Source organism: Erithacus rubecula (genome assembly GCF_903797595.1).
Source record: "Erithacus rubecula genome assembly, chromosome: 3".
NCBI lineage: Eukaryota > Metazoa > Chordata > Aves > Passeriformes > Muscicapidae > Erithacus > Erithacus rubecula.
The window spans coordinates 132,667,466-132,680,572 of NC_136689.1; the positions used below are offsets into that span (position 1 = coordinate 132,667,466).

Here is a 13,107-nt window from a genome sequence, read left to right on the forward strand (position 1 = left end):
GAATTTCCTAGTTTTCTATATGTTGCTTTGGTAATTGATTTCATGTTTGATAGAATGAATTTGTACAGATGTTTCAAAAACCAAAATTTTGCTGAAGATATAAACATATGGAACATGAATATAACTGCATCACCTACTAGTTTAGAACAGCAGCTATTTATAAAGTACATTTTCAATGCTATGCTTAATTATATCAAATCACATATGCAGAATAGATTAATATTCTAATCTCAATTCTCTAAACTTTGATCAGATTTCTCTTAAACTAGGTTTCATTGTGCAATATAATGATGCAAGCTATAAAGTCACATCAAAAGAAAATTCCTTATATGTACATTTTGTCTTTCCATAAATCAAATCAATTTAAATAACCAAGGCAATATTGTTACTAATTTCATTTTTCATCTGACTGCCCTACTAGAATTCCAGTTTAGATAGCTTTAATCCCTTTCCCATTTGCTTCAATTGCATTTCCTAAATGGATATCTGAACTTCTATTTTTAATTTATACAAAATATGTTTTCATAACTACATGGGCACAAGTAAAATAATATCCAATACCTCTATGAGTAACAACTGCAAGTTCTTTAGTTCTCTCTATCTGTTCAGCATTTCTTGGTCGTCTTCTTGTGCTTTGTAAATTTGCTGGATGAAGATTGAGTGTTTCCTTGTAAGTGGCCGACTCCAGAACTGATTTTCTTATATTCATAGCTTGTACTCGTTGTTCTTCAGCAGATTGTCTACAGGTGGTCACTGCACTGGATACAGCAACATCAGCAGATGTGCTAGCAACAGTAATGGCACCAGCAGTGGCTGCAATATGCTCCTCTAACTCACCAGTGGAGGCAGTTTTGATGAAAGTAGAAGAACCTGTGGGACACACAGTAGTACTGGATGCTAACTTTTTCTTTTGAATTGTGTTTTCTTGATCAATCTAAAAAATTTAATTTCCCTCCGTTTAACATAGTAAAGACAACTGACATGAAAAGAGGAAAGTCAATAGGCTTTATTTAAAAAATTGAAGCAATCAGAACATTGTTTAATACTAGTGAACATTTTGTAAAAATAGTGATAATACATGTTAAGTTTTAAATCTCCTCAAAACTTAAACTTTTTCACCAGTCATAATGACAATGCATTAATTTCCACCCCTGTATATTCAGTCCTGAAATCAGCATGGCTAGAGCAAAATATGCAGCTATAATATTAATAGGGTCCCCCATTAGAAAAATGGTGACCATCCTGTTGAGGAGTGCAGTGGCAGCATTATATAGCAGCCCAAGTAGCAGAAAAAGCTGCCATACTCCAGCTGCTAATAAGGTTGCTCGTTCTTTTCATCAAAGCTTTTCAGGACTCTAAAAGCCCATTTAGACTTGACATGAGGCCAAGGGTAGATAAATAATAAAATGTACACATTTAAACAAACTTGTCAGTATTATTAGTTATACTCAAGATTGCAAAAATGCTTCATATGTAATTCTCTTTTTGCTCTCTGATTTCTGTAATAGACCAGATTATTTTACTTAAAACCTTCACACACAAAGCTAAAAAATTGTCCATTCCCTGGTGGTGAAAGCCCCCACTTTTATGTTTTCTAGTGTTTAAAATATATAGCAAATTTTTCAATATTTTATTAACATTTTCATCTTTCCCCATCCCCCATATTTGGCTGCAAATATTTGGAAGCCAAGTATCTTTTTGGAAGCCAAGTATCTCACCTGTGAGCATTTAGAACATCTTAACACTGTAGAAACTCCATCTTGACTGGATTGAATAAATGACTGGGCAATGAATAACAAAATTCACCATAAAAAATAGCATTAACAAAGCTTATGTAGCATGAACTGTACTATGTTTTACTAATATATTTAAAACATGGCTGTTTATTCCATCATAATAATTAGGGGCCCTTGAACATTCAAACAATTATATTCAACACTTCTCTTTTTGATTCTGAGCTGTCCCCTCATACTTTGCCACTTGTATTTTAAATGCAGTGGGTGATGGTAGGATGGAAAGCAACAAGAATTTTCAAACTTTTAGGAAAATCTGTCCACTAGAAAATGGAAATAGGAGTCCCAGAGGAATAAAACATTATTTAGTATATTTAAGGCACAAGATATATCAGATCTCTTTACATAATTCTCAAATATTCTGTGTAAAATAATGGAAGATATCCTAATACCAAAAGTACTCAGTCTTGCTAATAGAATCTCTTTTTTTTACTGCAGAAATTTTAGGCTAAAAATGGTTTATTTTATCATACTATTGAAAATGCTAAGATAAGAGGATATGTTAGCTTTATGAAGACAACAAAGCTGATATGGGTACACGTTATTTTTGCTATCTGACATTTAATATCTTGACATCTGCTGTGTAACACAGAACTTCTAAATCACAGTGGAAGTTTCCCCTGGAAAACTAGAAAACCTTAGAAGCACCACTTAAGATTCCAGGTTTATGTCAGGGATCAAACCAAAAACTACTTGCTGTCCTATGATGGCAGCAGCATAAGTACCTAAAATAGATCAAGGTGTGTTTTATTCTTTATTTCATAATAAAAGAAGAAAATTGCCACAATATGCATAATATCACAAGTCTAGACTACTCATGATTCAGTATACAGTAAATTTTGACAGATTGGTATCAAGCATAAAACACAGAAAATACAAATGCATAACTAAGAGATATTTTGAAACAGAAAAGTGTTGTTTAAAACAAAGAAAACTTAATGTATGTTACATAAACACTGCTATTAAAACAAAATCTATGTGAACATATCTTTGTCATGCATGCAAATGTACAATAATACACATTCACCTGCCTCCCCTATCAAGGTCAAAGTAAAACTATATTCAAAATCCCCATCAAATGGCATGGTCTATCATAGTTGTTTATATAGGCACAGCACTTTAAATGAGAACAACTTAAAAGAAAAATCATCTAAAAAGAAAAAAGCAAGAAAAAATAAATTTACTTAAAGCTACAAAGCTTACACACAGAAAAGTACTGCTTTGATACAGAGGCAATTTTCAAGCAGAACCTAAAACCAGAACCTAAGTTGATAGGCTTCCACATCCATTTACACTGAAGAACTTATGCAGAAGATTAGTAAAGTTAAACAATATGGCTTGATTTACATGGAAGATTTTGAGAAAAAATTAGTGTTAAGTATAAACAATCTTGTAAGTATCAGCTACTGCGCAGAATAGATCCAGCAATGTTTCCGTAGGTATTATTTGCAATCTGCAAAAATATGAATTTTGGTGTCTTGATTTTATGGAAACAGTCTTAGATCAATTCGTTGCATGGGCAATTTAATATATTCTCCACTTAAGTCTTCTGCAATCACATCTGAAATTCCAGTTTTTCAAAGAGATTATTTTAAAAATTGCATTTTTCTTTATGATAAATGCTCTTACATTATTTTACTTTAATACTCTAGTTAGAAAAAAAATAAAAGAAGGAAAAAATGAAAGAAAACCTTTTAATGATAAATGGCACAAAAAAAGAAGAAAATAAGACTGATCTCTGGTTTTTTTGGGAAAAGCTTTGACCAAAATTTTGCAGTCAATTGAAATCAACTCAGAGCATCACTTAGAATTCACAATCAGCCACTGAGAAGATGTGAAGCTTGAGGAACTGCCAGGATGAATCATATGAAAAAGCAATAAGGACATGGGGTTAAGAAAGTATAATTGTTGTTTTGGGCATGGGTTCACAAAGAAAAAGAACATGACCAACCCACACTGAAAGAGTCTGAGACCTACTAGACTGGACCAGCATTTCCCTAAGCACGTCTCTGTAGAAGGAGAGCAGATGAAAGCCTGTAAAACTGAGGACATTTCATGTGTCAAATTAGCCTGCTTACACAAGGAAAGATTCAAAGTGGCATTTACACTTAAAAACTTGTAGCTATGCAAAAGTGAAAAAAGATCAAGCTGGTGATCTACAGAGAAATTCAGTTCAGAAAACTAGTCTTAACCAGACACCACTCAAAAGTGTTGCAACTGTTAAAACTTAGGATAATGCAAACATATGGGAGACCCATAAGCCTTTCTATTTATATAGGAGTGGAAGTTGTTCTTGATTCCAGGACCATTTTTAGTAAAGAAAAGAGGCAAGAGCCTTTGACATTTGCCTGAAACAAAGCTCCAAAAATAGATTATGAATCTGTGCTGGATGCACACACTTTGCATATGCAATATGCTACAAGTATACACAGGGTTCTGTTGTAAACATGGTACCAAAGAAATTTACCCCAGCTAAACTCATAGTGGAAGTTCAATTAACAATTAATCTAATGGACTAACTTTTTATGACTAATTCCTGAGGGAATAATCCAGGGAGATAATAAACACCTTTGTCCACTCTGAGAAGCATTTGCCAGAAACAAAAATAAAGCAGAAAATATTGTCTTAACAGTGTGAAAACACTTGTTGAAAATTATCTTTTTATTTTTCCTTTTAGAAAACTCTGACTTTGGAAAGCTTTTCTGTAAGTTGTCCCCTCTTCTCCAGGTTGAAAAAAAAAAGTTGCTCAAGTTTCCCTCACAGGGTAAGTGCTCCAGCCCCCAACCATCTTGGTGACCCTCCACTGAACTTGCTTCAGTGAAAAACTCATCTTCCCTGTCACGAAACCCAAATCTTGAGGCACTATTCCAGCTATGGCCACAGAAGTGCTGAGACAAGGACAAAAATCACTCCGTTTTAATCTACTAACCACATTCTTATTAATGTAACTCAGGATGCTGTTGGCCCTCATTCTTCCCCGGGCACAGTGCTGTCACCTCAGTTTGCTGTCTGTCACGACACACAGGGTCTGCTCAGCAGGGCTGTTTGCTACCAGACATTCCTGCTGCCAGGGGCTCTTCCTACCCAGCCACAGGACTTTACACTCACCCTTGTGGAGTTTCATAGGATTCCTGCTGGCTCATGCCTCCAGCTTGTCTCTGTCCCTATGGCAGCCCTGTCCTTGGCTATATTGACTGTTGGTCCTTGACTATAAATACTGACATTTTGGTGTCATCTGCAAATCCAATGACACGGCTCTCTGTCATTTATGGAAGCTCACTGATAAAGATGTTGAAAAGAACTTGTACCAGAACAAACATTTGTAGTGGTCCACTTATTACTGGACTCTAGGTAGAAAGTCTATCCCATTTATAACTATTTTCTAAATTTATTTATTTTTTAACTTCAGTGGTTGAAGAACAGATAAAAACATGCAAATTGTTCATAAGATCAAATGGGATCTAAGGCTACCATCCAACAGCTATTCTAATTAATTAGAATTTGTTTGCTGATTAATTGCTAAAACCATGTTGACTTCAAAATGTGAAAGCAAATCAGAATATTCACTATCTTATTTGTTCAGAACAAATAAAGGTACAGGACTCTATTAGTTCTTGTGACACATATGATCCAGCCACAGACTTCCCAAATAAGGCTAAAGGTTCTTAATGGAGATGGCCCTAAATGGGACTCAGACTACAGGAAAGTGTTAATGAGGAGGCAGACATGAGGTCAGCCTGGCACTTTTCCTATGTATCTTATTAGCAAGAGACCAGTCTAAAATTTTGCAATGGGTAATTGAGAAAGAATTGTAAACAGTTTTAAGCAAAAAAAAAAAATTAATTCATACTTCATTAAAGAAAAGAGTGAGTTACAGTGATAAATAGATTTTTTTTAAAAGAGTAATAACTATATTCCATCTTCATTGCTCTTTCAGATGTTCAAGGAGTTTTAATCAAGGCTTATTTAGCTTCCTTACTTAAAACCTTCCTATACTTAACTAATTTTGGAGTGACCCATGCATTCTATTAAGAAGATGCTTTTTTTCCTATCTTAATTAACTGTTCTCTTTGATGTTCTCTGTCATTAAATATCTGATGCTTGCAAAAAACTTCCAATAAAATTAGAAACCTAGTTAGAAGAATATATTTTTGATTAGTTAAAAGAATTTTCAAGTTTCTGTAGATATAGCAGACTATTTGATTTTTTTAACATGTCATTCCAGACAAATGATTTTTACAAATCACTTATTTTATTCTTCATAAATTTCTAGCATCTTTACCTGTTCTTAGGAACAAATTGCAATAGAAAATAAAGGAAACAGATGCATAAACACAAACATGCATAAACAGATGCATAGATTTTAGAACATAAAATCTGTATTAATGGCTAGTTTTATTGGCTGCCATGAAATATTCTTCTGAGAAAATCTATTTTCAACTTCCAGCTATTCTGAAAAGAAATAAAATTGTGATTTTAAAGAAATACCATAAAATTGTGGTTGGAAAGAAATGCATGACTGAAAAAGATAGGATTCAAAACAGATTTCTAGACTTCAGTTCAAACAGGCAATGATCCCTGGACTTATACAAATAGCATAAAATTCCAAAAGCTGTCTAGCCAGAAGCTTTAAAAAGTTCTTTTGGTTCCTTTTGTTATCACATTGTCCACATTTATGATGCTTGACTCAGAATTTCAATTTTATCTCTTTTTTGTAGCAGAATTTACCTTTATTCATTACTGCATTCTCTTACTTCTTTTTTTAAGCTTGCCTTTCTTCTGCCTTTTTGTCCACTTCCTTATTGTTATCTCTTTTTTCTTTTTTCTCTACTTTTTATGCAAAGTTGTACATTTAATCAATTGCTACAGTAAGACATATACCAAAAAGTCTGAAAGTGACCATTAAGCATCAATTAAGCAGAAATTTTCAGAGATGCAGGAGATATGTCATACTTCAGTATACACAAATGCATGTCTCACTGATCTTCCATATGCCCCTCTCACTGAATTTAACATCACTGTAGATTTTTTAAGTAGATACTGAAAGTATGGTAAATTTATGCATCTTAATTTTATCAAACAGATTACATTTGGAAATCTGAAAATTCAGACAAAATGCCAAACATCTCTAACATGATTTATTTCCTTTCTACTAAAATCAGGACATAGACAACTACTAGTTTTTAACATATACATCTGTCCTAATAATAGATTTATTGCAGCAATATATATAGATCTTTTAATATCTAGAATGAATAGGGAAAAAAAATAAACTTACAAACATAGACCCACATATGGATTATGTTCTATCAGTTGGTTAAGTGAGAAAAGTTTGAAAGGCCTATTACTTAAAAAAAAAAGAAAAAAACAGATCTAAAACTTAACACAAATGAATGTTAGCAAATGAGAAAGCAGTGATTTGAAATACAAAATAATTATTTTCATAAAGTCATACTTTGCTTTCTTTTCAAAAGAGATCTGCATCAATCAAACATAGATCTCTGTCATCAAAGATAATCATATGAAAAATCCCCAAACAGTACAACTTGAAAATTCTTCAAGACTCAGTATTGTAGGAATCTATGAAATGAACAATATAATGCTGGGAATGGAAAGTATTCACATCTATTTGCCTTAAAAAATAGTAGGTCTATTGTATTTGTCAAGTAAAAAGCCTTGAGAACATTGTCTTACATATTTATCTTCTTTCAAATTTGATTTTGTGAATCATAGTGCAAGAAGGTTATTTCCCTTTGTATGGATAGGATAACATCAAATAAGCAAATCTGAAAGAATAATTGCTATACAGACTTTGTACATTAAAATGTAAATAGCAATCATTTAGCAAAAAGATAAATTTAAAATTTAAACGTTCTGACTTCTAATTCTGTTTCTTGTGTCACCAAGGATATGCCATCATATTTTAGTGCTCTCATTTCTTTTCAACAAAATTAAATTCTCACTTTCCTTTTAATATTAATATTAGTTGACTAATATATGTTCAGTGCTGTAAGCAAGCAATGTGCCATTTATATATCAAATATACAGATTCAGACAAAATAATACTTGCTAAAGTTCGAACTATATATTGATATGACTTTGACACGTCTTTTTTAAAATATTTGAAGTTCAGATATGTGGGAAAATAATTAATCTTAAACCCAGTAATATTCTCTTTCACTTATTCTTAATAGCAAAAGTCTTTGTATCATTGCTCTTGAGTGTCTAACCAATATTTGCCTTAAGCAGGCTAAATGCCCAAATTTTCTGTTCTAAATTCAGTATTAGACATCAAGAAGCTATTTCACTTAAACTTATTACTAAAGTTTGCTAAACTAATTTAAGATAATAAATTATCCACTATCGTAATCTTCACTACAGTGAAGATTATTTTAATAGCTAATATATTTAATGTATTTTTTAAATAATCATATTTTTAAACAGATTAGAACTTGTTAGAAATGATGTAAAGTTCTTAGAAAGTTTGTTCATTTATTTGGCAAATGCTAAAGACAAAGTTGCAGAAAAGGTATCTTGTATACAAATTTTAATACTTATGCATATCTTTTTCATTGTTTACCTTACCTATGTCACACAAAATTAACAGACACTGCAGCCTCGCAAGTGCAATTTTGCCATTAGTAACACAAGGTACAGAATTTATTTTGACATGATGAGGGCTTGCCTTGGCCTGAGTTTGTTTTCACCATTTTTGATAATTCACAGGTGTCAAGTGAATATTTCTTGAGCTGAAGGCACTTCAGGAATGTTGTGCTCTGATAATACTGCATACAATAATGATCTGATAAAATTACATAGGTCCTGCATAGCAAGAAACACACTTTGACTGAGGGAGGCTAATGTGTAACTTTCAGGTTTTAGTAAAGAACAATGAAAAAAAAACAGACCATGTTAAGAAAATATACAAAAAAATGAATAATTGAACTCCAAGACAGAAGAAGAACCTCACTTCTTCATGCCCAGGAGTGTCAAATTCCTCCTAACAGATTCTTGGATGCTCTCAATTCATTGTAATCCCCACCCAGGGGCACAGAGAAAAGGGTTAAAACAAGACAAAACAAATATAGGGGAATTAGAAAGGCAGTTCTTCACTTTAATAAATGCATTATTATCATTACTGCTTTCCTATATTTGATAATTCAGACTATCAGATCATTAAAACATTAATTAGAATAACAATAAGTTGTGTTCCTCTTGGCTATGACAAGATTCTCTGGCTATCATAGTATTACATTAGTGTGTTACAACACAACTAACTTTTGGTCCGAACTTTCAGATACTGAACATACACTATTTTCTATGTACCCTCCACCTCTCTTTTCCATGGAGATGTCCAATGCCCAGGGTTTGGTCTGTCTCCAGATGCTCCCAAAGCCTTCTCCACTCCCTGGATGGGGGCAGGGGGACCAACACTGGCTGAGAAGCCCTGCACTTCTGGCCTCAGCCCTGATCCCTGAGCTCGCCAGCCTTCAGGGAGCTGCTCATCTCTTCTTGACTCTAATTCACTGTGAAAAATACTGTTGCAATAAACAGCTGAGACTCTATTTTCTTCATGCAGGAAAAGCCTATTCTTTCCTCACAAAGCTCATTTTATACAGTTTTCACAGACCTCGTGTGCAACACCAACTGGCTAGTAGTTTTCTTGGCTAGTGGTTTTCTTACAACTTCTTTTATTGGTCAGAAGGAGATTCTTGTGTACGTGCTGAGATTCAGGTGTTTACATTTTTCCTTTGTGGATTCTCATGGGATATATCTATTGTTTACACAGGTGAACTTGTTTTTCTCCCCAAGAATAGATTGTTGTGTTATAGGTTGTTGTTATACCTAAGATTGTTTTGCATGGGAACTTGCAAGCTGCACTTACAAGAAGTGACAGGCTAGCTTGCTAATTCAGCAGAGCAAGGCCTGATTTCATAAGGCCTTTGTTTTATAACATCTTTTACCTGTCTGCAACAAAATATGTCTATGAACAAAACAATACATTAAATTTAACAAGAAATTTTATTTTTCTTTTATTTCTCACTCAATAAATAAAGTTAATCTCTAAGCAGAATAAATCTTAATTATAAAGCAAAGCAAAGTGGAACTGTTTATAAATGAAACTGCACCATCTTTTATGTTTTGGTTTTATCTAAAAGGTCAGGAAAGACTAAAAAATAATACTTTTAAAGAAAGGTCAGGTCCTAAGTGAGATGAAAACAGTTCTCTGGCAAGGGAAAAGGTTTCTTCAGTATAAAAACTGATTCAAAATCCACTTGGAGTTTACAGAGATAAAGCTATTCCTGCAGAACATTTTGTGCTGTCAGCATCAAGTGGGCAGTAGGTGAACTTTTAAACTATGAAGTGGCATCCAGTGCAAAACAAGAGCTTTGCCTGAGGAAAATCTTCCCTGTGAGAGGACCCCAGTGATCTATTAGACAACAATTTCAAGGTGTCCTAAGGTAAATGCTTACACACTAAAATTTCAAAATAGTTTTAAGAAGAATTGCATATGTATTGCCTTAGTGAGCATTTCAGGCAATTTTGCACTGCCATACATTGATAAAAAGGATAATGTTCTTGTTCAATAGCCAAAATCGTTCCTAATATCCATAAAAGCTCTGTTATGGCAAGTATCTTTCCTCACTTTTATGTTGTACAAAGAAATGCTCACAAAGACAGCTTCTAAAGGAAAAAATGTATTGGCACGTCTAAAAACACGGTAATTTGACACTATCTTACATAACAGCAGGTAAATTCAGGTAACACACATTTGTGTGTTAGGTGAATGGGCAGTGAGATGGACCAAGAACAGGCTCAATGGCAGAGTTCAGGGTCCTGATCAACTGAGAAGAACCCAGTTGGAGGCCTGCACTCAGTGATGATTCCCAGGGATCAATACTGAGTCCAATCTTATTCAGCTTGTTTTTCAATAGCCTAGATAAAGGGATTGAATGTATCCTCAGTGTTTGCTGATGATATGAAACTGAGGGAATACTGATACAGCTGAAGGCTATGTTGCCATTCAACAGGAAGAGTGTGACCAGCAGAGCCAGAGAGATTATCCCCCCTCTCTGTACTTGGCCCTGTAGTGCCCAGCTCTGGGCTCCTCAGTGCAAGAAAGACAAGGAGCTATTCAAGAGGGTGCAGTGGAGGGCAAAAAGATGATGGATCTGGAGCATTTCTCTTATGAGTAGAACTGCAGAAGCTGGAACTGTTTAGTTTAGAGAAGACTCAGAGTAAATCTCATCAAAACATCTCAAAGGCAGGTGTCAAGAAGACAGTGCCAGACTCTTTTTGGTGATGCCCAGTGACAGCACAGGGGCCAATGGCCACAAACTTAAACAGAAGAAGTTTCACATCAACATGAGGAAGAACTTTATGCTGAGGGCAGAAGAGCACTGGGACAGGCTACCCAAGGAGGTCTTGGAGTCTCCCTCTCTGGAGACACACAAAACCCACCTGGATGTGTGCCTGTGTAACCTGCTCTAAGTGACCCTGCTTTGGCAGAAGGGTTGGACTGGATGATCTCCAGAGGTCCCTTCCAACCCTAACAATTCTATGATTCTGTGATTTTTCAGAAATGGCAGCAGATTTTGGATACTTCTTACACTCCTTGACTGTAGAACTTAAAAATGTCAGATTTTGAGATGGCTGGTTGCTCATGTTTCTGAACATTTCAGACTTCATCAGAACAGTTGAAGTTGAAAGGCATCTTAGAATTCAGCCAATTTCAGAACCGTCAGCAGTTGAGTGTGCTCAAATGGCTCCACAAACAGGTTAATTTCTTTTAATTGAAATTTCTTTCAAAACTATAATATTATCATTAATTTGTTTAAATTATAGGTTTTAGAACATTCTAGGGAAAAATATTATTTATATATGTAAACCTTATATATCTTTTGTAAGCCTAATATATCTTTTACAAAAAGCCAAATTACCCAACACGATGCTGTGTACAAATGAAGACTCTTTTTATATCTCCAATTTAAAAGCTGTGTATGCTATCTGTCTGTTACACTAAAACATGAGACATATGTATTTGGAATTAAAAGTTATTGAAAGTTATTAAAACTAAGTTTTAATCCCAAATTTACTATTAACTGAGAAGAGAAGGAAAAGTAGTCTCATGTGAAGAAAAATGGAAAAAGCAGCAGTTTATTTTACTTTCACAAATTCAATAGACATCTTCCATTTTGAATTTGAGTCAGCCTGATTTAATTTGAATATATGTCCTTCAAGTCAAGGATTCTCTTCACAAATATTTTTGCATATCTTATTTTTCTCTAGTACCAAGGCAGTACTATAAACTAAACCAGCATTATCTAAGCAAGTCTGCCAGCTTTGTGAAAAATGGAATGGTGTTACCTAGCTTCCAGCTGCCCTGGATTAGGACTCAAAGACCCAATGCCCCATTCCACTGGTAACTTTCTGGTAATTTTGTGTAAGTCACAGCATGTGCTTCAATTCTGACATCCAAAAGAGATGTCATCCAATATTCCTGTGATCCATAACTTTATGGTCTGCATATCTCCCCTCCTCCCACACATATATTCACTTTCCAAGCAGCAGAGTCCTATGTAGGTTAATCACTTTTCAATCAGAAACTTATCCATATGTTTGATATCTTTGCTTTCTCTGAACCTTCTTCAACTTTGCTATATTCTTTGGAAATGCAGAGGCCAAAGCAACAACTGGAGTCAAGGTGAAGGCTGATTTATACAGCTGCTTGTTTTCTGTTTGGTCACCCACTCTTTCTCTAGTATTTAAGTTAAAAAGCACTAAGGTGTGTTTTTTAAGCAGTCTAAGTAAGGACCTGAGGACTATGGATTGCTCTTAATATAGTGACTAAATTAGAGCAAAAGGCTTTGTTGATATTACTGACAATAATAATGACCAATGATCTCATAATTTTATTTAAACTTTTTTGCCTCAGTTTTCATTGGTAAATCTTCTTCCCACACCTCTCAAGTGAATGGGCTTCAGGATCAAAGTCCTTTACACTGTCAGAGAAATTCAGGTTCATGACATCATACATAAGTCTACAGGACCTGGTGTGCTGCACCTCAGAGTCCTGAGGGAATTTGCTGATATTGTTGTCAAGCCACTGTCCATGATACTTGAAAAGTCATGTCAGCCAGGCAAAGTCCCAGGTGACTGGAAAACTGGAAACATTTTACCTATGTTTAAAAAGGGTAGGAAAGAGGGTCCTTGGAGCAACTAACTTGTCAGCATCACCTCTGTGTCTGGGAAAACCATGGAACAGAATCCTAGAAGTTGTGCTGAGGCATATGGAGGACAGGGAGGTGATTCA

The 13,107-nt window shown here is 34.6% G+C and overlaps 1 protein-coding gene and 1 long non-coding RNA gene across 4 annotated transcripts in view; one reads left to right on the forward strand and one right to left on the reverse strand.

Annotated features, from left to right (window-relative positions):
• Positions 1-13,107, reverse strand: part of CSMD3 (CUB and Sushi multiple domains 3) — a 568,112-nt gene that overhangs the window by 335,261 nt on the left and 219,744 nt on the right. Inside the window, exon 7 of one of the 3 annotated variants that reach the window (XM_079302230.1) lies at positions 562-870. The exons of the other annotated variants lie outside the window; for them this stretch is intronic. Coding sequence (XP_079158356.1) covers positions 562-870 — 309 coding nt within the window. The remainder of the gene's footprint in view (positions 1-561; positions 871-13,107) is intronic. 3 annotated transcript variants of the gene reach the window in all.
• The window catches only part of LOC306800288, a 448,386-nt gene that overhangs the window by 334,721 nt on the left and 100,558 nt on the right, over positions 1-13,107 (forward strand). The gene's annotated exons all lie outside the window — the stretch shown is intronic.